Genomic DNA, 26945 nt, shown 5'->3' with positions numbered 1-26945 from the left:
CATTTCATAGCAACATCTTGCTGTTTGCACATTTGTCTTCTCTATTGACCCCAGGGCTTGTGTTTTTGTTTTATCTTTTTGTTGTTAGAGAGGTACATGATCAGCCTCAAATTAGCATGTTGTGTAAATGATTGAATATTCACTCTGTTCTCCTCCTAAGGCCTGGATTCTTGACTCATAGTCAGAGGTTTCCAGGTCTGAAGTGTAGGGTCCCCATCAGGGTCTTCATTAGGGCCCTAACTACTCTGGCATCTGATGGTTTTCCCTCGCCAGGTGAACTGAAATTTCAAGGTCAAGAGGAACCTTCTGCCAGTACAACTAGAGAAATTTGGAGAGGTGTTGCAGGGCAGGGATCTACAACCACCTAAACCTAGTTTGGTAAGGCAAAAGAAGCAAGCCAAGATATCTCTGGTTAGAAAGACTCCTGAAGGAGCTTCTGTGTGGCTCAGTTGGTTAAGCATCTGCTTTCGGCTCAGGTCATGATTCCGGGGTCCTGGGATCAGGCACTGCATTGGGCTTCCTGCTCAGCAGGGAGCCTGTTTCACCCTCTCCTACTCTCCCTGCATGTGCTCTCTGTCCCTCTGTGTCAAATAAATAAAAGTTAAAAAAAAAAGGAAAGACTCTGACATACAGCATATGTGGGCTATGTCAACCCTTTTTTTCTGCTTAATTTAGCCCTATTCTCCACCCTCTACCTCTGAGTCATGCTGACAACTTCCCTTCCTGCTTCTGGCCTCCTGACCACCTCTCTGCACACTTGTTCCCTATGCACCCTGGTTCAGCTGTTCTCTCAGCAGCTGAGGAGCTCAGAACCTCATGTCTGACCTTCCAGTCATGACCAGGATCAGGACATCCCTCCTCTTGTTGATGGGTAAGTCATGGGCCCCAGTGAAGGGATATGAGAAGATTGGGGTCCAGGTAGAGAGAGAGCTGAGACTGTACAAGTTTTAGACCCAGACATTAAGGGGGGATCTGGAAATACATAGGGTTCGGGATCTGGAGTTTTTGGAGGGAGAGGATATTGAAGAACTAATTTTAGGGGATTTCAAGAGATGCTAGAAAAGGAGCCAATTGCCTGAATAATCCAGTGATTTCCCAAGTAGGAAGAACAAGTCAAACTTGTACTCTATTCACAATGTTACTTTGGCCTAAGTTTTCCTGGATTCTTTCTCTTGGAAGCCCCCAGTGGTAGGGGTGACAAAGGAGTGTCTTTAGAGCTTGTGTGTTGCTCTGTGAAAATGGAGAATTGAAGCTTGCCAGTGGGTCAGTGGGTGAAGAACTGTCTCCGGACTGCCTGAGGAGAGAAGGATGGGTGAGAGAGGCCAGAGGCTGGGAGTTCAGAAATCCAGGAGATGCTGGGACATTGGGCCTACAGGGGAGAACAGGTGTTGGGGGCTGGGGAGATGGAACAGGAGGAAGACCCTTCTTCAGAGTTTCTTTTCTCACCCCCTTCCCTAGCCTCGGCTTCTTCTCTCTGCTTCAACTTGGACACAGACCAGCCATCAATCTTCCTTATGGACAGTGCTGGATTTGGACACAGTGTGGTCCAGTATGGCAACACCTGGTAAGGACTGGGTGGTGACTTGCCTTCGATTCTTACCAGCTCCTCTCCATGCATAGGGTCCTGTCCTTCCCCATGACCCTCTTATCCTCTGTTTGGTGTGGCAATTACCCCAGTGCTATGAAGAGTTGGACTGAAAGCAGGTGTTATCATGCCATCTTGATAATCACAACTAATATTTATCGAATGCTTACTAAGTGCCCAGCACCCTTTATTTGGGCCTTGATCTGTTTTATTTTATTATTTTATTTTACTTTAAATTCCAGTATAGTTAACATAAAGTGTTACTATTAGTTTCAGGTGTACAATATAGTGATTCAACAATTCCATACATCACCTGGTGATCATCATGACAAATGCACTCCTTAATCCCCGTCACCTGTCATACCCATCCCCCTATGCCCATATCCTGTGGTAACCACTGGTTGGTTCTCTATAATTAAGAGTGTGTCTTGGTTTGTCTCTCCCTGTTTTTGTTTGCTTTGTTTCTTAAATTCCACATGTAAGTGAAATCACATGGTATTGGTCTTTCTCTGACTGACTGATTTCACTTAGCATAATATTCTCTAGCTCCATCTATGTCATTGCAAATGACAAGATTTCATTCTTTTTTTGTGGCTGAATAATATCTCTATATTTATCTGTATATACCACATCTTCTTTATCCATTCATCAGTTGGTGGACATTTTGGCTGCTTCCATCTCTTGGCTATTATATATATTGTTGCTATAAACATCAGGGTGCATGTAGCCCTTTCAAATAAGTATTTTGTATTATTTGGGTAAATATCCAGTAGTATAATTGCTAGATCATAGGATATTTCTATTTTTTACTTTTTGAGGAACCTCCATACTCTTTTCCACAAGGGCTGCACCAGTTTGCATTCCCACCAACAGTGCACAAATGTTCCCTTTTTCCCACAACCTCAACACCCCTTTTTTAAATAAAAAAAATTATTAACATATAATGTATTATATGCCACAGGGGTAAGTGTATGTGAATCATCAGGCCTACACATTTTACAGCACTCAACATAGCACATACCCTCCCCAATGTCCATAACCCAGCTACCCTATCCCTACCCCCCACCCCATCAACCCTCAGTTTTTTTCCTGAGATCAAGTCTCTTATGGTTTGTCTCCCTCCTGATCCCATCTTCATCAACACCTCTTGTTTCTTGTGTTGATTTTAGCCATTCTGATAGGTGTGAGGTGATATCTCATTGTAGTTTTGATTTGAATTTTTAGGTGAACATTGATTTATTCTTCACAATAACCTTATGAGGTACATAGGTATCAACCATTCAACAAATATTTATTGAACACCTACTACTAAATATTTCAGGAGCCAGGCATACACCAGAAAACAAAACAGACAAAAAAATCTCTCCCATGTGGAACTTACAATGTATTAATCTCCACTTTGCAGATGGGAGGCTTAGAGGAGTGAAACAAACTTACTGAGGAGAAGTCTGGGTCTGCTGTCCACATTCTTTTAAAAAAATTTAATAAGATTTTTGTAAATGTATTTGAGAAACAGAGAGATAGTGAGAGAGGGAACACAAGCAGGGGTAGTAGGAGAGGGAGAAGCCGGCTTCCTGTGGAACAGGAAGCCTGATACAGGGCTTGATTCCAGGACCCTGAGATCATGACCTAAGCCATAGCATACGCTTAATGACTGAACAACCCAGGCACCCTGCTGTCCACATTCTTAATTATAGTGTTCTTTGTCTCCTTCCAGGGTGGTGGTTGGAGCCCCCCAGGAGATAAAGGGTACCAACCAAACAGGCAGTCTCTACCGGTGTGACTACAGCATGGGCAAGTGTGAGCCCATCCACCTGCAGAGTGAGTCACTGCCCCTCCTTAGGACTTAGGTCTAGACTCATGCTCTAGGGAACTGCGGGGAGCCCAGAAGACCTACTTCTCAGTTCCAGCTCTGTCTGAAACCCTTAACCTTACAGGCTTCCTGACCCCCTTATGGCCTCCCTGTCCATCACACCCCTGCACTCCCATGGCTCCATCAAGACCCAAAAGCCCTTCACCAGTCAGACTTCTTTGTCTTTCAGGGTTGAGGTGACCCCTGCTCAGATCTTTTACAGTCTCCTCTGTCTTGAGGGTAACACATTTCTGTCCCCTCAGTCCCCCCAGAAGCTGTGAACATGTCCCTGGGCCTGTCCCTGGCAGCCTCCACTAGTCCCTCTCAGCTGCTGGTGAGTTGCCTTGGGTTGTGGAACTGTCCTGAGGGAAGGAGTGGGGACCTATAGCTGGTGGGGGTAGGGGTCTAGGGGAGGGTGAAGGTACTGGGATAGGAGATTGGGATGGAAGGAGGAGCAGGCCTTCCCATCAGGCGCCTCTGTCCCTAGGCCTGTGGCCCCACAGTGCACCATACATGCAGGGAGAACATGTACTTGACGGGGTTCTGCTTCCTGATGGGCTCCTCTTCTTGGCAAGCCCAGAGACTCCCGGCTGCCCTGCAGGGTGAGTGTTGGGGGGCCACTGGCTCCTTTGAGGAGCATACACACCTTGTGACTGGGTTAAAAAAAAAGGTATCTGGAAAAAAATATTACTGGATGGGAGAGTGGTTCCAAATGTGAGCTGGGGAGTCACTGCCTGATTTTACACCTTGCCCTGTCACTGTCCCACTTACCCTCTTGGAGACTCAGTTTCTTCATCTGTCTGATGGTGATAATGACACAACCAAGTCTAAGAGGGACAGAAGATGATCCATGGCCAGGATTTAACACAGTGCCTGGCAAGTGGTGAAGGCTCATTTAATGTTAGCTGCTATTATTTTTAGGAGAAGGAGATTTATTTGCACACAGTACATCCTAGGGTATAACCACTTGGTTTGTGGAAATGTGTGATGAGGGTGAAGACAGTCTGAGTGGTATGTGTGTGTGTATGTATGGATGTATATATCAGTACATATGCATATATGTGTGTATTCATGTGTCTGATGTATATTTGCATGCAAATGTATACATGAGTTTGTGTGTCTGTGTGTGCATATGAGTATGCATCTGTATATGTGTGTATATGCGAATATGTATGTATGAATGTATGTGTATACACACATGTACATATGCACACATGTACACATGCATATGCACACATGTATATATGTACATGTATGCATGTGTGTGTGTGCATGCAGGTTGAGGCATAGGGTCTGGCTTTCCCAGTGTTGATAGGGGTGGGAGATATGGAGTAAGAACAGTAAGTTTTCAGATCTAACCACAGCAGTCCTAGGCCTCTCCTTGGTCTCACATTTACACTCAGGTTCCTGGGGAGATTGACATCTGGCCACTGAATGGAGTGCCCTTCCAGTACCTTGTAGACTCTAGACTTCACTCATAGGAGCCTGGGCTCCCTTCAGAACACCCAGGTGGGAACCTCTGGAACAGAAAGGGGAAGCTGGGAGGTCTCTTCTTGGAGACCTGGGAGAGTTTCCTCTTTTTTTTTTTTTTGTGACCAATTCTGAATTCACTCAGGAGGGGCTTAAGAGCCTATATTTAAGCTGAGAACAGAATAGGGCCAGTATGTGGCTGTTGTCAGGGATGACATTAAAAATATTTAGCAAAAGTACAGTTTGGCACTGACTAATGAAGATGGACTCCGGCCAGGGGCTGAAGCAGTCCCCTTTCATTGCTAGATCACGGAGATGTGGGGAAAGAGGTAGAGTAGGGCTTGGGAAAGAGACATGGACAGTCAAGCTACCTTGGGGAATGGCTCCCAGCTTCTTACCATCTGGATTGGAGGAACGTTTACTATTTTTTTTAATAAACGATGCTGACTACACAGGTGTGAGCCGCTGTGTCACAGATGTAGCTTCTTTAAGGACTTCAGGAGGCCAAAGGGCCCTGTTCTACGCAGGGTTTGTGGAAGCCCTTAGGTCAGGGGTGGAAAGTTCTTACAGCCAAGAGGTTGAGGTCCTAGGCTCTGGGAGTGTTCTTTGGAAGACTGGTGCCACCTCTTTTCCCAGAGTGTCCAAGGCAAGAGCAGGATATCGTGTTCCTGATCGATGGTTCAGGCAGCATCTCCTTCCATGATTTTACCAAGATGTTGAATTTCGTGAAGGCTGTGATGAGCCAGTTCCAGAAACCTAGCACCCAGGTGTGCCCTTGGGAGAGGGAAGGGAAGTGTGCAGGGCCCCTGTGGGAGGCTTGTGGGTGGAGTGCCCACGGTTCTGCTCATGTGGCCTTGGCTCCCAGCCCCCTGCAATTCTCCCAGTTCTCCCTGATGCAGTTTTCCAACAAGTTCCGGTTGCACTTCACTTTCAAGGAGTTCACATACAGCTCAAACCCACTATACCTGTTGGATTCTGTAGAGCAGCTGGGAGGGTATACTCACACAGCCACAGCCATCCAAAGGGTCACGTGAGTCCTGACTTCTCCTGGGTCCTTCCCTAAAGCATCTGGGTCTTCCTTTAGGCCTCATCTCTCTCCATGAGAGAGGGACAGGTTGGTACTGAAATTCAGCCTGTGGTTTCCTCATCCAGCTGGGGACCTATGGGTGGGAGCAGTGCCTCCAAAGGATAGGGGGCATCTCCTTCCCAAAAGGCATCAGGAGCTACCAGCAGGCCTGTTCATAGGTCTCTGGATCCTTTTCTCTGACAGAAACGAACTGTTCAGTACCTCAAGAGGAGCCCGAAAAGATGCCTCCAAGATCCTCATTGTCATCACAGATGGACAAAAACAAGGCGACCGCCTGGATTATGAGGATGTCATCCCTATGGCTGAGGCTGCGGGTATCATCCGCTATGCAGTTGGGGTAGGATGTGGACATACCCGGTCACCACTTCCTCCTCTTGCTTCCTCTTAAGGCAACTTCCCTTTCTAGGATGAAACCGCCAGCTCTTTCAGCTTCTACTACCTTCAGGATGAAAGCTGTGTCTGGGGACCCTGATCCTTTTCCCTAACCTCCTTGATGCTCCACTTTTCTCATCTGTACACTGTGTGTAATAATATTGACCTTGAGGGGTTACTGGAGTATGTCAGCATCCAGTATGTGCTAGGCATATTAGATTAATGATTGTTTTCACTGAGTTGGTCTTCACTGGGGACAGGTGGGATCAGCTTTTCAATACCAACATTCCTGGAAAGAATTAAATGACATTGCATCGAAGCCCTCACATGAGTACATTTTTAAAGTGGAGAATTTTGATGCTTTGAGAGACATTCAAAACCAACTAAAAGAGAAGATCTTTGCCATTGAGGGTAAGCTACAGATGAAAGTACTCATTTCAGAAACCCTCACCCATAAACGTTTCTTGAACCTGGATCCCCATGCTATGGGCATAAACCCATCCCTTTGGGTATTAATCTCCCACATTAGATCCTCTAAAGCTGAGGTGTCCTTCTCAGACTTGGCAAAGCCTATCTTTCTCTCTGAAACCCAGGTGTCATGCCTTCCCCCAGGTACGCAGACCATAAGCAGTAGTTCCTTTGAATTGGAGATGTCCCAGGAGGGCTTCAGTGCTGTGTTCATACCTGTGAGTGGGGCCCCTTTCAAGCCATTGATGTAGGAAGAGGGATAAGTGGTAGGAGGGAAGGTAAGGAGGGGTATTTGATAAGTGAGTGGAGGAAGAGAATTCCAAATAATGAGCAGAGTCGGTGGCAGGCATTGCTTGGGAATAGGCTGTCTTCATTTGGCTTAGGCCTGCTCAGCCCTGGAATCCTTTCCTCCCAGGATGGACCAGTTCTGGGGGCAGTGGGGAGCTTCAGCTGGTCTGGAGGTGCCTTCCTGTATCCCCAAAATAAAAGACCCACTTTCATCAACATGTCTCAAGAGAATGTGGACATGAGGGACTCTTACCTGGGTGAGAAAAGGCTGTGGTTGGGGACAGAGGTGGGACACAAGCTCCCTGGGAAGGGCAGGGGATCAGGGGTGGGGAGGAAGCCCGTGTGCTGAGGTGTGCCCTCCTTAGGTTACTCCGCTGAGCTGGCCTTTTGGAAGGGGGTCCAGAGCCTGATCTTGGGGGCCCCCCGCCATCAGCATACTGGGAAGGCTGTCATCTTCATCCAGACATCTGGGAAATGGAGTCCGAAGGCTGAAGTTGCAGGGACCCAGGTTGGGTGCTGAGGAAGCCAGAGTGGAACATGAGGGTGGCAGGGTCTGCAGGGGCAGAGAGGGAGGAGATGAAGGGGTTTGGGAGCCTGTAGCGGGGAGGTCCCGGTGGCTGGGGAGAAGTGGGACGTGTCCCAGAAGGGACTGCCTCTGGCAGGGGCAGGCAGGATGACTTCAGGCTGTGCTTTGCAGATCGGCTCTTACTTTGGGGCCTCCCTCTGCACTGTGGATGTGGATAGAGATGGCAGCTCTGACCTTGTCCTCATCGGGGCTCCTCATTACTACAAGCCAACCCTAGGGGGGCAGGTGTCTGTGTGCCCCTTGCCCCAGGGGGTGAGTGTCTGATGAGACCAGGGCTGGGTGGGTCCTGGGTGTGGGGTGGAGGGATTGCCTGAGTTGGGACCTGACACTGGTTTTGTTCTGCAGAGGGCTAAGTGGCAGTGTGAGGTCATTCTCTGTGGGGAGCAAGGCCACCCCTGGGGCCGCTTTGGGGCAGCCCTGACAGTGCTGGGGGATGTGAATGGGGACAAGCTGACGGACGTGGCCATCGGGGCCCCAGGAGAGCAGGAGAGCCGGGGTGCTGTCTACTTATTTCATGGAACCTCAGGGCTGGGCATCAGCCCCTCCCACAGTCAGGTGAGGCCCAGTCACATGTCCTTCTTCTTGTTTCCTATTCTGCCACCAGAAAATTCTCCTTTACCTCATCTTACTTCTTTGCCCAGCACTGGCACCTTGTAGGCAGCAAGCAAAATCTGTGGAACTTAAAAATGAACACATTGGAATGTTTTCTGCTTTGTATGAGGACTTGATTTTTTTTTTTTAAGATTTATTTATTTGACAGATAGAGATCACAAGTAGGCAGAGAGGCAGGCAGAGAGAGAGAGAGGAGGAAGCAGGCTCCCAGCCAAGCAGAGAGCCCGATGCGGGGCTCGATCCCAGGACCCCAGGATCATGACCTGAGCCAAAGGCAGAGGCTTTAACACGCTGAGCCACCCAGGCGCCCCTGAGGACTTGATTTTTGAGTGAGATCTCCACTCAGGACTTTTAATCCCACAGTGGCTTTATAAGGTACATAGGTCAGGCATTAACAGATCCATTTTAGAAATGAAATCTGGGGCATGGAGAATACCAGTGATTTGACTTGTCCAAGGTTTATAGTGGATCAGGAATGGTGATGAGTTAGGTTCCAATTTCCTGACTTCTAACCCAGTTCTTGGTCTCTTGATGGCTCCCTGTTGTCAATCTAGGTCTGGCTGCCTTAGTCTGCCTGTCTACTCACCCCTTCTTCTCCATGGATGCTATATGACCATTCCCTCATGCCATCAGTTGTCCTGCCAAATGTCTGTCTTGATGGGGAAAGCTCCCTGAAAAAGGAAGACTTGTTCCCTTGGCAAAAGTCAAAAAAAGCCCCATTTAAAAATAGGTAAAATATCTGAACAGACATTTCTCCAAAGATGATATACAAAGGACCAATACATATATGAAAAAATGCTGAACATCAGTAGTCATCAGTCATTAGCAAATCAAAACCACTATGAGACACTACTTCACACCCACTATGATGGCTAGAATAAAAAAGACGGATAATAACAAGTGTTGATGAGAATGTGGAAAATTTGGTACCCTCAGATTCTGCTGGTGGGAATATAAAATGCTACAGTCACTTTAGAACACATCTGGCAGTTTCTTGAAAGGTTATATGTAGAGTCATTGTATGACCTAGAAATTGTACACTGTATGACTCGAGAAAATTGAAAGCCTATGTCCACACAAAAAGTTACACATGAATGTTCATTGTATCATTATTGATGATATCTAAAATGTAGAGACAGTCCAAATGTCCATTAACTGATGAACACATACATTCCATTGTAAATAAATATGCATACAATGGAATACTATTTGGCTATAAAAGGAATGAAGAACTAGTATTTGCTATATGAATGAACCCCTTCTTTTCCTTATACTAAGTAAAAGAATCCAGAAACGAAAGGGTACATATTGTATGATTCTTCTTATATGAAAGGTAAATAGGTAACTCCATAGAGACAGAAAGTAGATAAGGGGTTGTCAGGTGCTGCTGGGGGAGGAAAATAGGGATAAGGGGGTGAGTGATAAAGGGTATGTTTTTTTTGGGGGGGTGATGAAAATGTTCTAAAATTGATTTGGTGTTGGTGGCATAACTCTGAGAACATATTAAAACCATTGAGTTGTATACTTTATGGATTACATCTTAAAAAGTTTTTAGAAAAAAATGCAAAGAAGATCCCTATAGTACTGTTACTTCCTAGCTACAGGATATTACACACCTCTCTGTGCTCAGTTTCCTCATCTGTAAAATGGTCATAGTAAGAGAACCAACTTCACTGGGCTGCTACTGTGAGGATTAAATGAGTTAGTACATATAGAGTATATACATAGTATAAATATATATATGTACCTGGCATATAATAGGTATTACAGTATTATAATCAATTATTGTTAATACAATTTAACAATTGAAAGGGTTCTAAAGAACTTGGAACTTTAAGAAGAGAATGAAAGGCTTTGTTGACAGTAACACCAGATGTTAAGGAACTGCATTCATTCTACAGCAACTGGTTTAATCTTCCCTTTGTTGCAGCAGTTTAGAGGCATATGTATGAACATCTGCAGTTGCAAATATCACTTGATACTGCAAGTATCGCTTGAGTTATACCTGAAAGTCTTGACTCTAAGAGAAGGCCTTTCCAGATTTGCTGGTCCACCATGATTTTCTTCCTTCCCACTATGATGTATCCCACTCCATTACTTGACTGGGAAAGACTGGCCTTGTTCCCACTGGGCCCAAACACTAACCTGAGGATGTGGTAGTGAGATCAGTTTTCTTGAGCATGAGGCTGCTTGACTGGATTTGTGCTAACTCTACCTACCTCTTTCTTTTTAGATGTCCTTAGTAATTAGTAAATTTATCTTTCATTTTATTATTACTATGCTTAATGCCTGCCAGTCCAGCTATGCTTAGAGATTTTAAAGGGCACATTCTCCGAAGGGTTGGTCATTATAGGAGCAATGGAAATAAAAGAGAAGGAACCCACAGGGAGGCAATGTTCCAAAGCTTAGAATTTTCTTGTGGCTGTAGTCACTCCCCATCCCAACTTTTTCCCTCCTTGTCTCTGAAGAGATAGGGTGGCCCTGGAAAGCAAAAAGGGGCCATGGGCATGGAGTCAGAGGGTTTGATTTCCGGCCTGGAGGTGGCCTCTTAAAGGCTCTGTGGCCTTGGCACTCTCTGCAAAGTGGGAAGTGGGGTTAGATGAGCTCTGATTTTCCCCTCTAGCTCTAATACTCATCATAATCAACGACTAGTGATTTCTTCTGTTCAAAGATATATATACATTAACTCATTTACTACTCACGGCTAAAGTCTAAGATATTATTATCCCCATGTGAAAGATGAGGAAACTGAGGCACAGTAAGATTGGATCCTGGCTCAAGGCCTCATGGCTCATGAGAAGAGCCAGAATTTGACTGGAGAGTAAGTAGATGAATGAATGAATGAGACACAGGTCACCAGACCAACCTTTCATTCACCACTTCTTCATTTATGTCTTAGGGATCTTTTCTCTGGTCATCATTTTCCCACTCCACCTCCTCTTTTTTAGGTACTTCTGGTGACATCTTTTCATTACTCACCTCTTTCTGTCTCCCACATTCCTACCTTCCTGTTCCTCTTATTGCTCATTTCCAACTTGTTTCCATCACCCTAAATCTGACTTGCCTTTCCCTCTCTTTTCAGAGGATCTCAGCCTCCCAGCTCTCTCCCAGCCTCCAGTATTTTGGGCAGTCACTGAGTGGGGGCCAAGACCTTACCCTGGATGGACTGGTGGATCTGGCCGTGGGGGCCCAGGGACAGGCGCTGCTGCTCAGGTGAGAAAGTCCTTCTCAAACACTTCCAAATCATTCTAAGTCTGCTTAGGATTTTAGCCTCCCCACCCCCATCCCAATTTGCCCTCCTGGGACCAAGGTCCTACCCTCAGCTCAGTGTTCTGCCCATAGGACCAGACCTGTACTCAGGGTGTTGATGCGAATCCAATTCAAACCTGCAGAGATAGCCAGGTCTCTGTTTGAGTGTCGGGAAGAGACCTCCTCTGTCAACGCACTGGGTGATGCTAATGTCTGTCTTCGTATTTATGAAAGTCCCAAGAATCGGCTGGGTGAGTCCTCGCCTCTTTGACCCAAGATGCCTGGTCCTTAGAGTCCCTCAGCTCAGGACTTCTGTCTCCTGCCTTGACACTTGTCCATCTGGGGAGTTTCTCGCTCTCTCAGCCCTCCTCATCTCTTCCTTTCCCCTACAGGTGACCTCCAAAGCTCTGTGACCTTTGACCTAACCCTCGACCCTGGCCGCCAGAGTCCCCGTGCCATCTTTGAGGAGACAAAAACCCGGAATCTGACTCGTGTCCGAGTCCTTGGGCTGAGTCAACACTGTGAGACTGTGAAGTTGCTCCTCCTGGTAAGTGCACCTCAGAGTCCTGGGGATGGCAGAGATTCTGAGGCTGGCAGTGGGATGGGCAGGGAATAAACAGGGTTATTGTGGCTTAGCCCTACCACAGGACCTGGAATAAGGAGGCACATAACACTGGATAGCTGATGAGTAAGTGAGCAAGCACATGTATAAGTGAATGGGTCATCTGCAACTGCTGAGGCTACACAGTTGGATTTTAGGAGAGTATTACTGCTTCAGAGAACTATGGGGTGATGGGTTGGGATTCTTTTAGGAGCTGCTTCTCTGAGATAGGCCGTGTCCTAGGCACTGGGGACATGGCAGTAGACAAAACAGTCGTGCCCACCGGAAACTCTGAGAGAGGGCCAAAAACAATCAAGTTCCTAGATAATAGATATCAGGTAGTGATGAATGTTGTGAAAAAAGATAAAGTCAAGGAGGAGAGTAGAGAAGATGTTGGGAGATCTCTTAAATCAGGTAAAGTTTGGGAAGATCCTGAATAGAATGAGTGAGCCATGGGGGACGCTGTGGGGAAGGAATAAGGTAGAAAGCAGGCAAAGCTGAGGTTCTGCATGGTGGAATTGTAGCAATTGAGCAAAGATGGGTATTATTATTACCCAGTTTTACAGATGAAGGAACAGGACAGTGACTGTGAAGATGCATTCCTTAGTCACTGCTGTCTTTAATGTCCATCCTCTAGGCCTGTGTGGAGGACTCGGTGACCCCCATCACCTTGCGTCTCAACTTCTCCCTGGTGGGCAAACCTATTCCTTCCTTTGGAAACCTCCAGCCTATGTTGGCTATGGATGCTCAAAGATATTACACAGCCTCTGTAAGTCCTGGTTTTGTAATCTACCAGAAGGGAGTGGAGGGTGTGGACTCCAGATCTTGAGGAAAACCCTGCTTTGCCTTCCCTCTCAGCTCCCCTTTGAGAAGAATTGTGGAACGGACCATGTCTGTCAGGATGACCTTGGCATCTCCTTTGGCTTCTTAGAGTGAGTTACCACTCCCTTAGACCTGCCTTGGTTCCTCAGCTCCTCTTCTGGAACCTGGAACTCTTGCCCTGGCTCTCTCTAACATTTCTAGCCTGTGCTCAGAAAGACCTCCTGTCCCCTATTTCTCCTCTACCTCCCCACTCTGTGTTTCATCTCCAGACCATTTCTAGCCCCAATCCCAGGATTATCTTCTGCCCTCTACCCCAACACCTAGCTTGAAGACCTTGTTGGTGGGGAGTACCCTGGAGCTGAATATGACAGTGATGGTGTGGAATGATGGTGAGGACTCCTATGGAACCACAGTCACCTTCTTCTATCCTCCAGGGTTGTCTTATCGACGTGTGGCAGGGAGCAAGGTATTTCTTTCTGGGGAATAAAGCATCTGATGCCTGGAGATCAGCAGAAGCTCCTGTGCTGGATTCAAAGCTCAGGAGGGTGCTGCCATTGCTTGGCAGCCTCTTGTAAGCCAAGAGGTCTAGGTTGATCATGGTTGGATGATGAATTTAGTCATGTTTCTGGGGCTTGCTTTGCCTCATAATGTGTTCAACTCTGGGTATTGCTTTTGAGAGACATTGACTATTAGGAATAAGTTCTCACAAGGCTGCTAATGTGGAGAGAGAGGGGACCCTGCCTTAAATTTCTTCGTATTCCACATTATATCAATATTCCCTTGAAAGAAAACATATCTCTACCATCAAATATTTTAAAACAATCTTCCATATAAGAAAGAATTGAATTTATCAGTAACTCTAGATGAGGGTTTTGCATACTTTGATAACCAAACCTGTCTGTATGCCTGATGCACAGCAAAGCCAATCACTGAGACATTGAATTTGACGCAAGGAAAGAATTTATTGAGGAAACAGCCAAACCAGGAGACAGGAAAGCCAGCCTCAAATCTACCCCCTCTAAGTGGGAGAGTCAGAGATTTTTATTTATTTATTTTTACTTTTATTTTTATTTATTTTATTTATTTTTTTTCAGTGTAACAGAATTCATTGTTTATGCACCACACCCAGTGCTCCATGCAATACGTGCCCTCTGTAAGGAGAGATGAACCATGAGAGACTGGACTCTGAAAAACAATCTGAGGGTTTTGAAGGGGCGGGGGGTGGGAGGTTGGGGGAGCCAGGTGGTGGGTATTTCGGAGTCAGAGATTTTTTTTTTTGCATTTCTTTTTTTAAAAAAAATAATTTATTTATTTATTTTCAGCGTAACAGTACTCATTGTTTTTGCACCACACCCAGTGCTCCATGCAATACGTGCCCTCCGTAAGGAGAGATGAACCATGAGAGACTATGGACTCTGAAAAACAATCTGAGGGTTTTGAAGGGGCGGAGGGTGGGAGGTTGGGGGAGCCAGGTGGTGGGTATTTCGGAGTCAGAGATTTTTAAGGCAAATAAAAGAGGATCTGGTTAGATCCTTTTGATCTGGTTAGGGGAGAGGAGTTATGTGATGTCAGAATCAGATAAAGGAAATTAATAAGTAGGGGAGGGTTGATTTTGTTATCTCTGCCTGCTAGAAGCTTCTGTATGTATTTTCATGCAATCCATAACCAGAAAATGGCATCCTTAACATGATCAGAGGGTGGGGTTTTAGGACTTTCTAGGCCAAAAGTTCATCCATTGGACATTTGTGCATGCTCAGAGACAGTGTTCCTGACTGGTTTTGGTCATTTTCTTAGTGAAGTCTTGAGTAAGACAACTAAATCAATATTTTGCTATCATGGTGTCGGCAAGATTCTATAGAAACTGAGTGGCAGGCTGTATTCTGAGAACAAGCAGATCTGGGTAAAAAGTTGCTGTTACACTTATTAGTCCCATTAACCCTTTGATTACTGGTTTCTATTCCCACTGTCTTTTGATCATTCCTCATTCTTGAGGGAATTGGGAAGATGACTGTTTTAGCTATTTCCTACTGAAATAGTGTGGAAATCAGGGTCAGAGGAATGGAAAATTTTCATACTCGCCTGGAAATATTCCTTTGTTCCAGTTTGTAAGCCAACATTCTGCATTACCAGTATTTTTGTACTTTTTTGGTTTTTGTTTGCTTTTGTACAACATTTTATACTACGTTTTATGATTAAGTAGTAAAGAAGAAGAGTTAAGATATGGATATTCTAAATATAACTAATCCTAGGAAAATTGACCTAATTTCTTGGAGGATCCAAGAAAATAACCCTGAAAATCAGTCCACATCTGAATATGTGACTTCAAGGGAAATTTATTGTAACCAAGTAGCACATATTCTTATTTTGTGAAGACAAACTTCAATTTCTGAAGAAGTATTAATATATGTACTGTAGGATGAATTAGCTTCTACACAAACACATTGCTCTACTAAAATATAATCTAAAGTGGGGCACCTGGGTGGCTCAGTGGGTTAAGCCTCTTCCTTCAGCTCAGGTTATGATCCCAGTGTCCTGGGATCGAGCCCTGCATAGGGCTCTCTGCTTGGCAGGAAGCCTGCTTCCCCCCCTCTCTCTGCCTGCTTCTCTGCCTACTTGTGATCTCTCTCTGTCAAATAAATAAATAAAATCTTAATATATAATCTAAAGCAATTATATTATCTTAAATGATATTCTGGCCAAAGAGTCTAAGGCCTTTTGTTGGGCTGTTTGTCTTGGGCAGTTTCATTTGCTGTAATTCCCAAAGTTATTGAAAAATTTCAAATTGTATTTTCATGTGATACCATTCCCCACCATGGCAGTAATGTTCTCCTAAACATGTACCCAATTCCATCTTCTTGATTTCTGGGAAGATGATCAGAATACTTTGTGATTTCTCTCTTTAACCTGAGAATAGTTGAGAGTACTGGTCCAATGGATGATTTTATTAGAATTACGTATGAAAAAAAGAGATGACCAAATATCCTAAAAGACATGAACCTTCCATGCTCCAGCCATTTAATAATTCATATCGCCAAGGGAAGTGTGATATCCACAGACAAAAATGTAACATGGGGGTTCACATAGCACTTCTCTTAATTTATGGGGGTTAATACATTCACTATGTAGAATCATTGAGGGTATCATTTGAAACCAAGGAGAAAATAGTTAAGTTTGGTATAATTGATAAGAGGTTATACAGGAAAAAGTGTGGGGACCTCATGTGGTCAAGTTCATTTAGTCTACAGTATCGTACAGAGAGAAGTAGGACGAGATGAGTAACTTTTGTTAAAACATGATGGGTATTAAGGAGGGCATGTATTGCATGGAGCACTGGGTGTTATACATACACAATGAATCATGGAACACTACATCAAAAACTAGTGATGTACTGTATGGTGACTAACATAACATAATAAAAACTGAAAAAAAGATTAAATTAAAAAATTAATTTAATTTTTTTCATTCATTCAATTATTTAATAAATGTTTAAAGAGTTCCTATTAAGTACCAGGTACAATACTAGTTTCTTTCTTTTTAAAAATTTATCTTATTTTTAACTTTTACAGTGTTCCAAGATTCATTGTTCATGGACCACACACAGTGCTCCATGCAATATGTGCCCTCCTTAATACTCACCACCAGGCTCACCTAACCCCCACCCCTCCTCTCCAAACCCCTCAATTTGTTTCTCAGAGTCCACAGTCTCTCATGCTTCATTTCCCCCTCTGGTTACCCCCAATTCACTTTTCCTTTCCTTCTCCTAATGTCCTCTGTGTTATTTCTTATGCTCCACAAATAAGTGAAACCATATGATAATTGACTATATCTGATTGACTTATTTCACTCAGCAAGATCTCCTCCAGTCCTGTCCATGTTGATACAAAAGTTGGGTATTCATCCTTTCTGATGGCTCCATAATATTCCATTGTATATATGGACCACATCTTCTTTATCCATTCATCTGTTGAAGGGCATCTTCACTCTTTCCACAGTTTGGTGATTGTTGCTATGAACTCTGGGGTCTCTGTGGTCCTTCTTTTCACTACATCTGTATCTTTGGGGTAAATACCAAGTAGTGCAATTGCAGGGTCATAGGGTAGCTCTATTTTAAAATTTTTTTGATGAATCTCCACACTGTTTTCCAAAGTGGCTGCACCAACTTGCATTCCCACCAACAGTGGAAGAGGGTTCCCCTTTCTCCAAATCCTCTCCAACACACGTTGTTACCTGTCTTGTTAATTTTGGCCATTCTAACTGGTGTCAGGTGGTATCTCAATGTGGTTTTAATTTGAATCTCCCTGATGGCTAGTGATGATGAACATTTTTTCATGTGTCTGATAGCCATTTGTATGTCTTCATTGGAGAAGTGTCTGTTCATATCTTCTGCCCATTTTTTGATATGATTATCTGTTTTGTGTGTGTTAAGTTTGAGGAGTTCTTTATAGATCCTGGATATCAACCTTTTGTCTGTACTGTCATTTGCAAATATCTTCTCCCATTCCGTGTGTTGCTTCTTTGTTTTGTGGACTGTTTCCTTTGCTGTGCAGAAGCTTTTGATCTTGATGAAGTCCCAAAAGTTCATTTTCACTTTTGTTTCCTTTGCCTTTGGAGACGTATCTTGAAAGATGTTGTTGTGGCCAATGTCAAAGAGGTTACTGCCTATGTCTTCCTCTAGGATTCTGATGGATTCCTGTCTCACATTGAGGTCTTTAATCCATTTCGAGTTTATCTTTCTGTACGGTGTAAGAGAATGGTCGTGTTTCATTCTTCTACATATAGCTGTCCAATTTTCCCAGCACCATTTATTGAAGAGACTTTCCTATTTCCACTGTACTTTTTTCCCTGCTTTGTTGAAGATGATTTGACCATAGAGTTGAGGGTCCATATCTGGGCTCTCTACTCTGTTCCATGGTCTATGTGTCTGTTTTTATGCCAGTACCATGCTGTCTTGGTGATCACAGCTTTGTAGTAAAGCTTGAAATCAGGTAACATGATGCCCCCGGTTTTGTTTTTCCTTCTCAAGATATATGGTTTCACTTATTTGTGGAGCATAAGGAATAACATGGAGGATATGGGGAGATGGAGAGGAGAAGGGAGTTGGGGGAAATTGGAGGGGGATTGATCCACGAGAGACTGTGGACTCTGAGAAATTTGGGGTCTCTTCTGATTCCATTCAAATTTTAGGATGATTTGCTCCAGCTGTTTGAAAAATACCGTGGAATTTTGATCAGAATGGCATTGGAAGTGTAGATTGCTCTAGGCAGTATAGACGTTTTAACAATGTTTATTCTTCCAATCCATGAGCATGGAATGGTCTTCCATCTTTTTGTGTCTTCTTCAATTTCTTTCATGAGTGCTCTGTATTTCCTTGAGTACAGATCCTTTACCTCTTTGGTTAGGTTTATTCCCAGGTATCTTATGGTTCTTGGTGCTATGGTAAATGGAATCGATTCTCTAATTTCCCTTTCTGTATTTTCATTGTTAGTGTATAAGAAAGTAACTGATTTCTGTGCATTGAATTTGTATCCTGCCACATTACTGAATTGCTGTATGAGCTCTAGTAGTTTGGGGGTGGAGTCTTTTGGGTTTTCCATATAAAGTATCATGTCATCTGTGAAGAGAGAGAGTTTGACTTCTTCATTGCCAATTTGGATACCTTGTATTTCTCTTTGTTGTCTGATTGTTGTTGCTAGGACTTCTAATACTATGTTGAACAAGAGTGGTGAGAGGCGGCATCCTCTTCGTGTTCCTGATGGCAACAGGAAGACTGTGAGATTTTTCCTATTGAGGATGATATTTGCTGTGGGTTTTTCATAGATAGATTTTATGAAGTTCAGGAATGTTCCCTCTATCCCTATACTTGGAAGCATTTAAATCAGGAATGGATTTTGTCAATGCTTTTTCTGCATCCATTGAGAGGACCATGTGGTTCTTCTCTCTTCTCTTATTGATTGATTGATTTGTGAATGTTGAACCATCCTTGTAACCCAGGGATGAATCCCACCTGGTCATGGTGGATAATCTTTTCAATGTGCTTTTGGATCCTATTTGCTAGGATCTTATTGAGAATCTTAGCATCCATATTCATCAGTGATATTGGCCTGATATTCTCCATTTCGGTGGGGTCTTTGCCTGGTTTCGGGATCAAGGTATGCTGGCTTCATAGAAAGAGTCTGGAAGTTTTCCTTCTGCTTCAATTTTTTGAAAGAGCTTCAGGAGAATTGGTGTTATTTCTTCTTTGAAAGTTTGGTAGAATTTCCCAGGGAATCCATCAGGTCTTGGGATCTTGTTTTTTGGGAGGTTTTTGATCACCTCTTCTATCTCGTTACTAGATATCAGTCTATTCAGGTTGTCAAGTTCTTCCTGGTTCAATTTGGGGAGTTTATAGTTTTCCAGGAATGCATCCATTTCATCTAGGTTGTTTAACTTATTGGCATATCACTGTTGTTAATAATTTCTGATGATTGTTTCTATTTAATTTATTTTAAAGATTTATTTATTTATTTTAATTTTTTTTTATTTGACAGAGAGAGAGATCACAAGTAGACAGAGAGGCAGGCAGAGAGAGAGAGAGGGAAGCAGGCTCACTGCCGAGCAGAGAGCCCGATGTGGGACTCGATCCCAGGACCCTGAGATCACGACCCAAGCCGAAGGCAGCGGCTTAACCCACTGAGCCATCCAGGCGCCCCTTATTTATTTATTTTAGAGAGAGAACAAGCATGAGTGGGAGGGAGGGGCAGAGTGAGAAATCCTCAAGAAAACTCCCCACTGAGTGTGGAGCCAAACTTGGGCTCCATCTCAGGACCCTGAGATCATGACCTGAGCAGAAAACAACAGTCAAATGCTTAACCAGCTGAGCCACCCATGCACTCCTTATGATGATATAATAAAGTTAAATATGTATGTTTTAAAAAAATACACTTGTCAACAAAACTAAAAGACAACCTATGGATTGGGAGAAGATATTTGTAAATGACTTATCAGATAAAGAGCTAGTATCCAAAATCTATAAAAACCTATCAAATTCAGCACCCAAGAAACAAAAAATCCAGTCAAGATGGGCAGAAGAGATGAACAGACATTTCTCCAAGAAGATATAGTGTTTCACTTATTTGTGGAGCATAAGAAATAACATGGAGGACATGGGGAGATGGAGAGGAGAAGGGAGTTGGGGGAAATTGGAGGGGGAGATGAACCATGAGAGACTGTGGACTCTGAGAAATAATCTGAGGGTTTTGGAGGGGCGGGGGGTGGGAGTTTGGGTGAGACTGGTGGTGGGTATTATGGAGGGCATGTACTGCATGGAGTACTGGGTGTGGTGCATAAACAATGAATTCTGGAACACTGAAAAGAAATTAAAAAACTTAAATAAAAAGTTAAATCATTGAAAAAAAAGACATACAAATGAACAACAAACATATGAATCAGGGGTCAGGAAATACAAATAAAAACCACAATGTGATGCAACTTCACACCAGTTGGAATGGCTAAAATTAACAAGACAGGAAATAACAGATGTTGGTGAGGATGTGGAGAAAGGGGAACCCTCTTATGCTGTTGGTGGAAATGTAAACTGGTATAGTTACTCTTCAAAACAGTATGGAGGTTCCTCAAGACATTAAAAATAGAGCTACCCTATGACCCAGAAATTTTACTTCTAGGTATTTATCCAAAGGATACAAGTATAGTAATCTGAAGGGGCACCTGCACCCAAATGTTTATGGCAGCAATGTCCACAATAGCCAAACTATGGAAACAGCACAGGTGTCCATCAACAGATGAATGGATAAAGAATATGTGGTATATTTATAATGGAATATTACTCAACCATCAAAAAGAATGAAATTTTGTCATATGTGATGATGTGGTTGGAACTAGAGGGCATTATGCTAAGCAAAATAAGTCAGAGAAAGGCAGATACCATACAATTTCACTAATATGTGGAATTTAAGAAATAAAAACAATGAACATAGGGGAAGGGAAGGAAAAATAAAATAAGATGAAAACAGAGAGGGAGGCCAACCATGAGAGGCTCTTAACTATGGGAAAGAAACTCAGGGTTGCTAGAGGCGAAGTGGGTTGGGGGTATGGGGTAACTGGATGATTGACTTTAAGAAGGGCACTGGATGTAATGAGCACTGGGTTAGTTATATGTAACTGATAAATCACTAGATTCTACCCCTGAAACTAATAATACAGTATATGTTAACTAAATTGGATTTAAATAAACAAATTTTAAAAAAGGAATGCAAAATAGTACCCTTATCCATTGATGGCATACATTAAAGTATTTCTGGATAAAATGATGTGATATTCAGAATGTGCTTTAAATTTTTCAGGAAAAAAGTGGCAAAGAGCTGAATAAAGCAAGAGTAGAAAAATGTTAGTAATTAAAATTTAGTGATGGGAACATGGGAGGGTTGACTTACCTAGTCTCTCTCTACCCTACTAAGTATGTTTCAAAATTTCCATAATGAAAAGCTTTTTAAAAAGAACGGTAAAGAAAAAGGGGGCAGACTCTAATAAATCTGGCATTTCTATTAGGAAGAAGTTTGACCAAATAGTGTCTAAATATTTTTATTTTATTTTATTTTTAGTGTCTGAGGATTTTTTAAAAAAACATAATCTTAAGGTAGATACCAGGAAACTGTCACTACTTCATGGAGTCTCTTTGGAACATAAACAAATGCTTACCTGTTTTTTTTCCATCTGTCCTTGCCTAGAACCAGCTGCAGCCACACTCCCCACGCCTGACCTGTGATGGCGCCCCAGCCCAGGACCAGGGTACTCAGAGCACTCGCTGCAGCATCAACCACCTCATCCTCCATGAGGGTGCCCGGGTTAGCCTTGCTTCTGTCCACCCCCAGCTCCCCTGCCCTCACCCTATCTCTTTCCTTGTAACCTCCCTCATTACTGCCTCTTCCTCAGATCACCTTCCTGGTCACCTTTGATGTCTCCCCCAAGGCCATGCTGGGGGACCGGCTGCTTCTGACAGCTAATGTGAGCAGGTGAGCTGGGGATATTTATATCTCCTTGCACCTTGCCTCCTCCTCTGGGGTGTTTACCAACTAGGCTCCTCCTCTTTCTCCAGTGAAAATAACACTCCCAGGACCAGCAAGAGCACCTTTCAGATGGAGCTCATGGTGAAGTATGCCATCTACACCGTGATTAGCAGGTACCATAACATGACCTCTCCACTCTGATGGGTCTAGGCAAGTGTTGCAGCCACTGCAACAGTTGAACACTTGAGACATTCAGGTTTTATCACTACACTTTCTATTGGTAGATGATCAAGTATTGAGTGTTTATTGTGAGCTTGTTATGATGATAATAATTGTGATATTATTATCATTACATCATACATTTAATAGAGGTTATGGGTCTTTTTAAAAAATATTCATTTTACACACACACACACACACACACACACACACACACACACACACAGCACAAGTAGGCAGAGTATAGGCAGAAGGAGAGGGAGAATCAGGCTCCCCACTGAGCAGAGAGTCCATTGTGGGGCTCGATTCCAGGATCCTGGGATCATGACCCAAGCTGAAGGCAGATGCTTAAACAACTGAGCCGTTGTCCCGAGGTTATGGTTCTTAGAAGTTTTTCTTAAAAGCACCAAGATTGTCCTGGGTTTCCTGAGATGTATGAGAAATTTTTCTGTCTTGAAGTTTTTACAGCTTTGTTGGGGAGGAAGTTTACCCTGATCCAAGGCAGAATTTCATCAATGACCTCTCTGTGGTTCTGTATCCTGAGGCTATTATGAATTCCCAAGAGCAGCTAGAGACTCCTTTCAGGGAGGCCTCAGCTAAATGTTGAAAAGTCCATAACACTGAGCTTAGCCAGTGATTCTCAAAGGAGACCTTGGCATTTGGATGAGACAATTCTTCATTGCAAGGAAGAGATATACACCACATAGGTCTTTTAGAACTGCTGGTTCCTCCTTTTCCCAGTTCCCTTTGGGAGGTATAGGAAGAAATGAACTGCTTGCTGCAGAAGCTGAGTGTCAGGGAGAAGATAGATAAAAGAAAGACCTTAAAATGCTGCTCCAGGAGGGATAATAGATGAGTTGTTTAAAATTCAGGAGTCAAGTAAAATATTTGAGCATATAGCTTCCTTCCGGAAATACCTTCCTAGCATTTGCTATGTTCTAAGCACAGGGCTATATTTGCTTTATATAAATTCATTTGACATTCAACAAAGGTTTATTGAGCCTCTATTATGTATAATCAAAACCAGATGTAATGACCTGTCCTTGTGTGATGTGTACACTCATGATGTACAACAAACCCATGTGGCTTAGTATGGGTACATTCCATTGTACAAGTTCTGTCATTGTGACTCATTGGACATCCTCTTCCACCCAGTTTCACACTCTAATTCACACGTCCATACCAGGAGCTCTCAGCAGCCTGGCCAAGTGCATGCTCTGAGCTTGCTTACTAGAGGGTGCACTGGGGACCCATTTGCAGGGTACACTACATCTAAGTGTATGTGGATCTACAGTTCAGTTGTGCTTTGCTGATCTGACTCTGTGGGTGGGGAGATTCAGAGAGGCCCTTAAGATGAAGCTGGGGAATTTTGGGGGAGTTCCTCACAGAAGAGGGATGAGAGTTTAGAATAGAAGTGGTCTAGATTTAGGACTGTGCTGGCAAAGGACAGGTACTTAAGAAGTGGAGCAAGAAGGGGTGGGGGTGAGACCACCCACATGTTCAAGGGGCCAGGCTGGCCACTGGGTCTCCACACATGGATCTGGGAAGGCCTCAGGAGGAATTGTTACACTGAGATCTAGCCAACAGTCTACTGTTAGACCTTCCCTCACCTCTAAGCCCCAATCCCAGAAAAGCCAAGGAAACGGGAGATGAGAGAAGGCCTGTGGGAGGCCAGACAAGGGTAGTGTTCAGTAGACATTTGTCAATAGCATTAGCATAAGTCTCTCCAAAATTCCGCTGTGTCTCATATGCATATCTAGTATCCTCTGTGCCCATGAAAGCCTGAAAGGGAAACAGTCACAGGGAGGGATGGCCTGACCCCTGCTCTCCAGTGAGTCAATGGCATAGTTCTGGGTCCCTTTCACTGTAGTCTCTGCCCAGTCCCCTGGTTAGTTTCCTCTGTTGGGAGCTTTTGCAAGAATCTTGCACCCAGCCTGAAGACCAGTCCTGCTCCATAAACACTCCCATTATCCAACATCAGTCATAGACTTCATTGCAGACCACCTCAAGACCCCAGTGACTACCTATCCTGTCATGCTGCTAGCCAGAACTCTTTAGGAGGCCCCTATGGGACCTCAAATTCATCCATGCCTCTTCTCTCACCAGCCATGAACAGTCCACCAAGTACCTCAACTTCTCAGCCTCAGACCAGGAGGAAAGCAGCCAGGCTCAGCATAGATACCAGGTAAGTGATGCTGACTCAAGACTGGGGGCTATGGCAGGGGCCTGGGATCCAATAATTAGGGAGAGAAATGGGTTTTGGCATGGTCTTTGCCCTCACTGTCCTCTGTGCAGGTGAACAACTTGGGACAGAGGGACCTGCCTATCAGCATCATCTTCTCTGTGCCTGTGGAGCTGAATGGAATACCTGTGTGGACAGAGTTAGAGGTCTTCCACCCCCAGGTACTCCAGGACTGTGTATAGCTCATGTACTTTACCTGGATTCTCTCTGTCCCTCATGAATTCCCAATGACCCCATTAAGATGCTTGCTTTGTATTTTCCTAGAATCCCTCCATTCAGTGCTCTTCAGAGAGAATAGTTCACACAAAGTCCGACTTCCTAACCCAAAATCAGGAGAATTATGTGCTGGTAAGGAGGGTTCTGGGCCATTTCCACTTGAAGCCATGCTTCAGAGGAATTTAATTCAGGAATCAGTATTATATTCAGATGGCTGTCTGCTGAACAGTCCTCTTGAATTCAAATGTGGCTACTCCTCCCATCAGTCAGTTTAATGCTGTCTTCTACCTTTAAAACCACCTATCTCTGGCCTCGTGTTACTTCTCTATTCCTAGGACTGCTCCATTGCTGACTGTCTGAGGTTCTGCTGTGACCTCCCTTCCTTTGGCATCCAGGAGGAACTTGACTTCATCCTGAAGGGCAACATCAGTTTTGGTTGGGTCAGCCAGGTGTGTGGGCCCAACAGCAGAGTCTCTCCCCTGAATCCAGGTGGACCAGATGTGTCTGTGGCCACCCTCAAACCAGGACTTTACTTGAACTCTGAATCTTTCCCAGAGATAGTCCCCAGCTCTGCCCCTCTGTATTGCAGACATTGCAGAAGAAGGTATTTGTGGTGAGTGTGGCTGAAATCACATTCAACAGATCCGTGTATTCCCAGCTTCCAGGACAGGAGGCATTCTTGAGAGCTCAGGTAGTGACCGTGTAGTAGGAGTGGCTAGGCTAAACAACCTGAGGGTTTTGAAGGGTCAGGGGTGGGAGGTTGGGGGAACAGGTGGTGGGTAATAGGGAGGGCACGTTTTGCATGGAGCACTGGGTGTTGTGCAAAAACAATGAATACTGTTATGCTGAAAAAAATAAATAAAACGGGGGAAAAAAAAGAGGGCTTCTAATGCTAAATCTGTGGTGCTGTGTGGGAGGCTCAGAAGCCTGGAGGGAGGAAGGAAATTTGTCCCTAAGCCCATGAGTGTTTCTATATCCCACCTTTTGGAGAAAGGGAAGGAGGGGAGGGAGTTAAAGTTTGGTGAAACTAGAAAGAGTCTGGGAAAGGAAGAGTTCTGATACTTTCTGATAAGGTCATCTCCACTCTAGATGGAGACGGTGCTGGAGAAGTATGAGGTCTACAATCCTATCCCCATCATTGTGGGCAGCTCTGTGGGAGGACTGCTGCTGTTGGCTCTCATCACAGCCATCCTGTACAAGGTGAGTGTTTCCATCCTGCTCTTGACACCACCAGCAATTTGATCCAATTCTTTCTATAATGTAAGAAAGAGCTCAGCTTGGATATAGGTGCACATTCTTGTTAAGTCACTGCATGTGGGACATCCCCTTCCACCTATGACATTACTGGTCCCCAGTTATCCCCCATGTCTGTGGTTTCCTATCTGATTTTCAGGCCTCCTTTAATTGCTCTCCCTGTCTTTTCCACTCTCTTCTTCCTGTCTTTTGTACTCTCTTCCTCACTACATGTTTCTCTTCGTGACAAATACTAACATAAAAGCAGTGGCCTGGATTAGGTGTTGACAACACCACTGATTCTGTCTGTAGCTGTAGGCAGTGTCTGGTCCATGCTGGACCTTGATTTCTTGTTCTGAAGGTGATTCCACCTAGTTCACAAATCGTGGTAAAGTCTAAATGACCCAGTATGTCCAAAGACTCTAGTACAGTGCTTGAACATAGAGTAGATGTTCCAGAAATGGCGATCCCTCTTCCCTGAGCCATCTCTTTTCCTCTCTTCCACTGGGCTTCCTAATTCTTTTTTCCTTACTCCCCCACAGGTTGGCTTCTTCAAACGTCAGTATAAGGAAATGATGACAGAAGCAAGTGGACAGACTGTCCCAGAAAATGGGACTTCAGACCCTCAAGTTGCCCAATAAGAAACTACCTCCTATTGTCCCTTGGACCTGTTATCTTCTGAGAAGTTTTCTGGTTCTCTTACAACCATCTAAGTTAGGCTTACAGGAGGAGAAATGCTCCACATGAGTGAGACTAAGGTCAAGCTTATTTCTCCCTTTGGGAGGATGCAGTGTGTCCACACTACATGCCTTGCCTGGGGAGGGCCATTTGTCCTGTCAAGGTTGTAACTGGAAACCCCAAAACAGGATTCTAACCATGCCCACATACCATGACTTTCTCTGTGCCTCCCTATCATCCTTATTTCTAGTAAAATCTTGTCAATATTAGCCCTTTGTCTCAGGAATCTCAGTCCAGATTTCCCAACCTGAACTGGAAATAAAATGTCTGTACACTGGAATTTGTAAACTTGGTTTTCAGGCT

The 26945-nt window shown here is 44.1% G+C and overlaps 1 protein-coding gene across 2 annotated transcripts; it reads left to right on the top strand.

Moving 5' to 3' along the window:
- Positions 1-752: 752 nt before the first annotated feature.
- LOC123934196 (integrin alpha-X-like) lies at positions 753-26945 on the top strand. 2 transcript variants are annotated; one of them, XM_045994214.1, is made up of 30 exons: positions 753-871; positions 1459-1564; positions 3303-3406; positions 3701-3771; positions 3925-4039; positions 5544-5674; positions 5792-5937; positions 6178-6331; positions 6627-6777; positions 6979-7052; positions 7250-7379; positions 7488-7630; positions 7820-7960; positions 8054-8263; positions 11403-11533; positions 11663-11820; positions 11962-12116; positions 12808-12939; positions 13029-13102; positions 13317-13458; positions 21716-21832; positions 21921-22000; positions 22084-22167; positions 24320-24398; positions 24509-24616; positions 24720-24803; positions 25007-25120; positions 25261-25362; positions 25761-25871; positions 26447-26945. In XM_045994214.1, exons 1-30 carry the CDS (start codon positions 817-819, stop codon positions 26543-26545), a joined length of 3501 nt encoding a protein of 1166 aa, XP_045850170.1. In that variant the 5' UTR covers positions 753-816; the 3' UTR covers positions 26546-26945. The 2 variants fall into 2 exon arrangements, with proteins under 2 accessions (XP_045850170.1, XP_045850171.1); XM_045994215.1 differs by lacking the exons at positions 753-871; positions 1459-1564; positions 5544-5674; positions 5792-5937 and having other exon boundaries at positions 3336-3406; positions 26447-26943.

This window comes from Meles meles, chromosome 21, assembly GCF_922984935.1.
Source record: "Meles meles chromosome 21, mMelMel3.1 paternal haplotype, whole genome shotgun sequence".
Taxonomy (NCBI): Eukaryota; Metazoa; Chordata; class Mammalia; order Carnivora; family Mustelidae; genus Meles; species Meles meles.
This window is presented reverse-complemented; position numbering and strand designations above follow the sequence as displayed.

Excerpts from the sequence above, each read along its gene's own strand:
- LOC123934196 (XM_045994214.1), top strand. The coding sequence starts at position 817 with ATGTCTGACCTTCCAGTCATGACCAGGATCAGGACATCCCTCCTCTTG. Across the intron at positions 4,040-5,543 it reads ACTCCCGGCTGCCCTGCAGG|AGTGTCCAAGGCAAGAGCAG; the intron begins GTGAGTGTTGGG and ends CTCTTTTCCCAG. Across the intron at positions 6,778-6,978 it reads GAAGATCTTTGCCATTGAGG|GTACGCAGACCATAAGCAGT; the intron begins GTAAGCTACAGA and ends GCCTTCCCCCAG.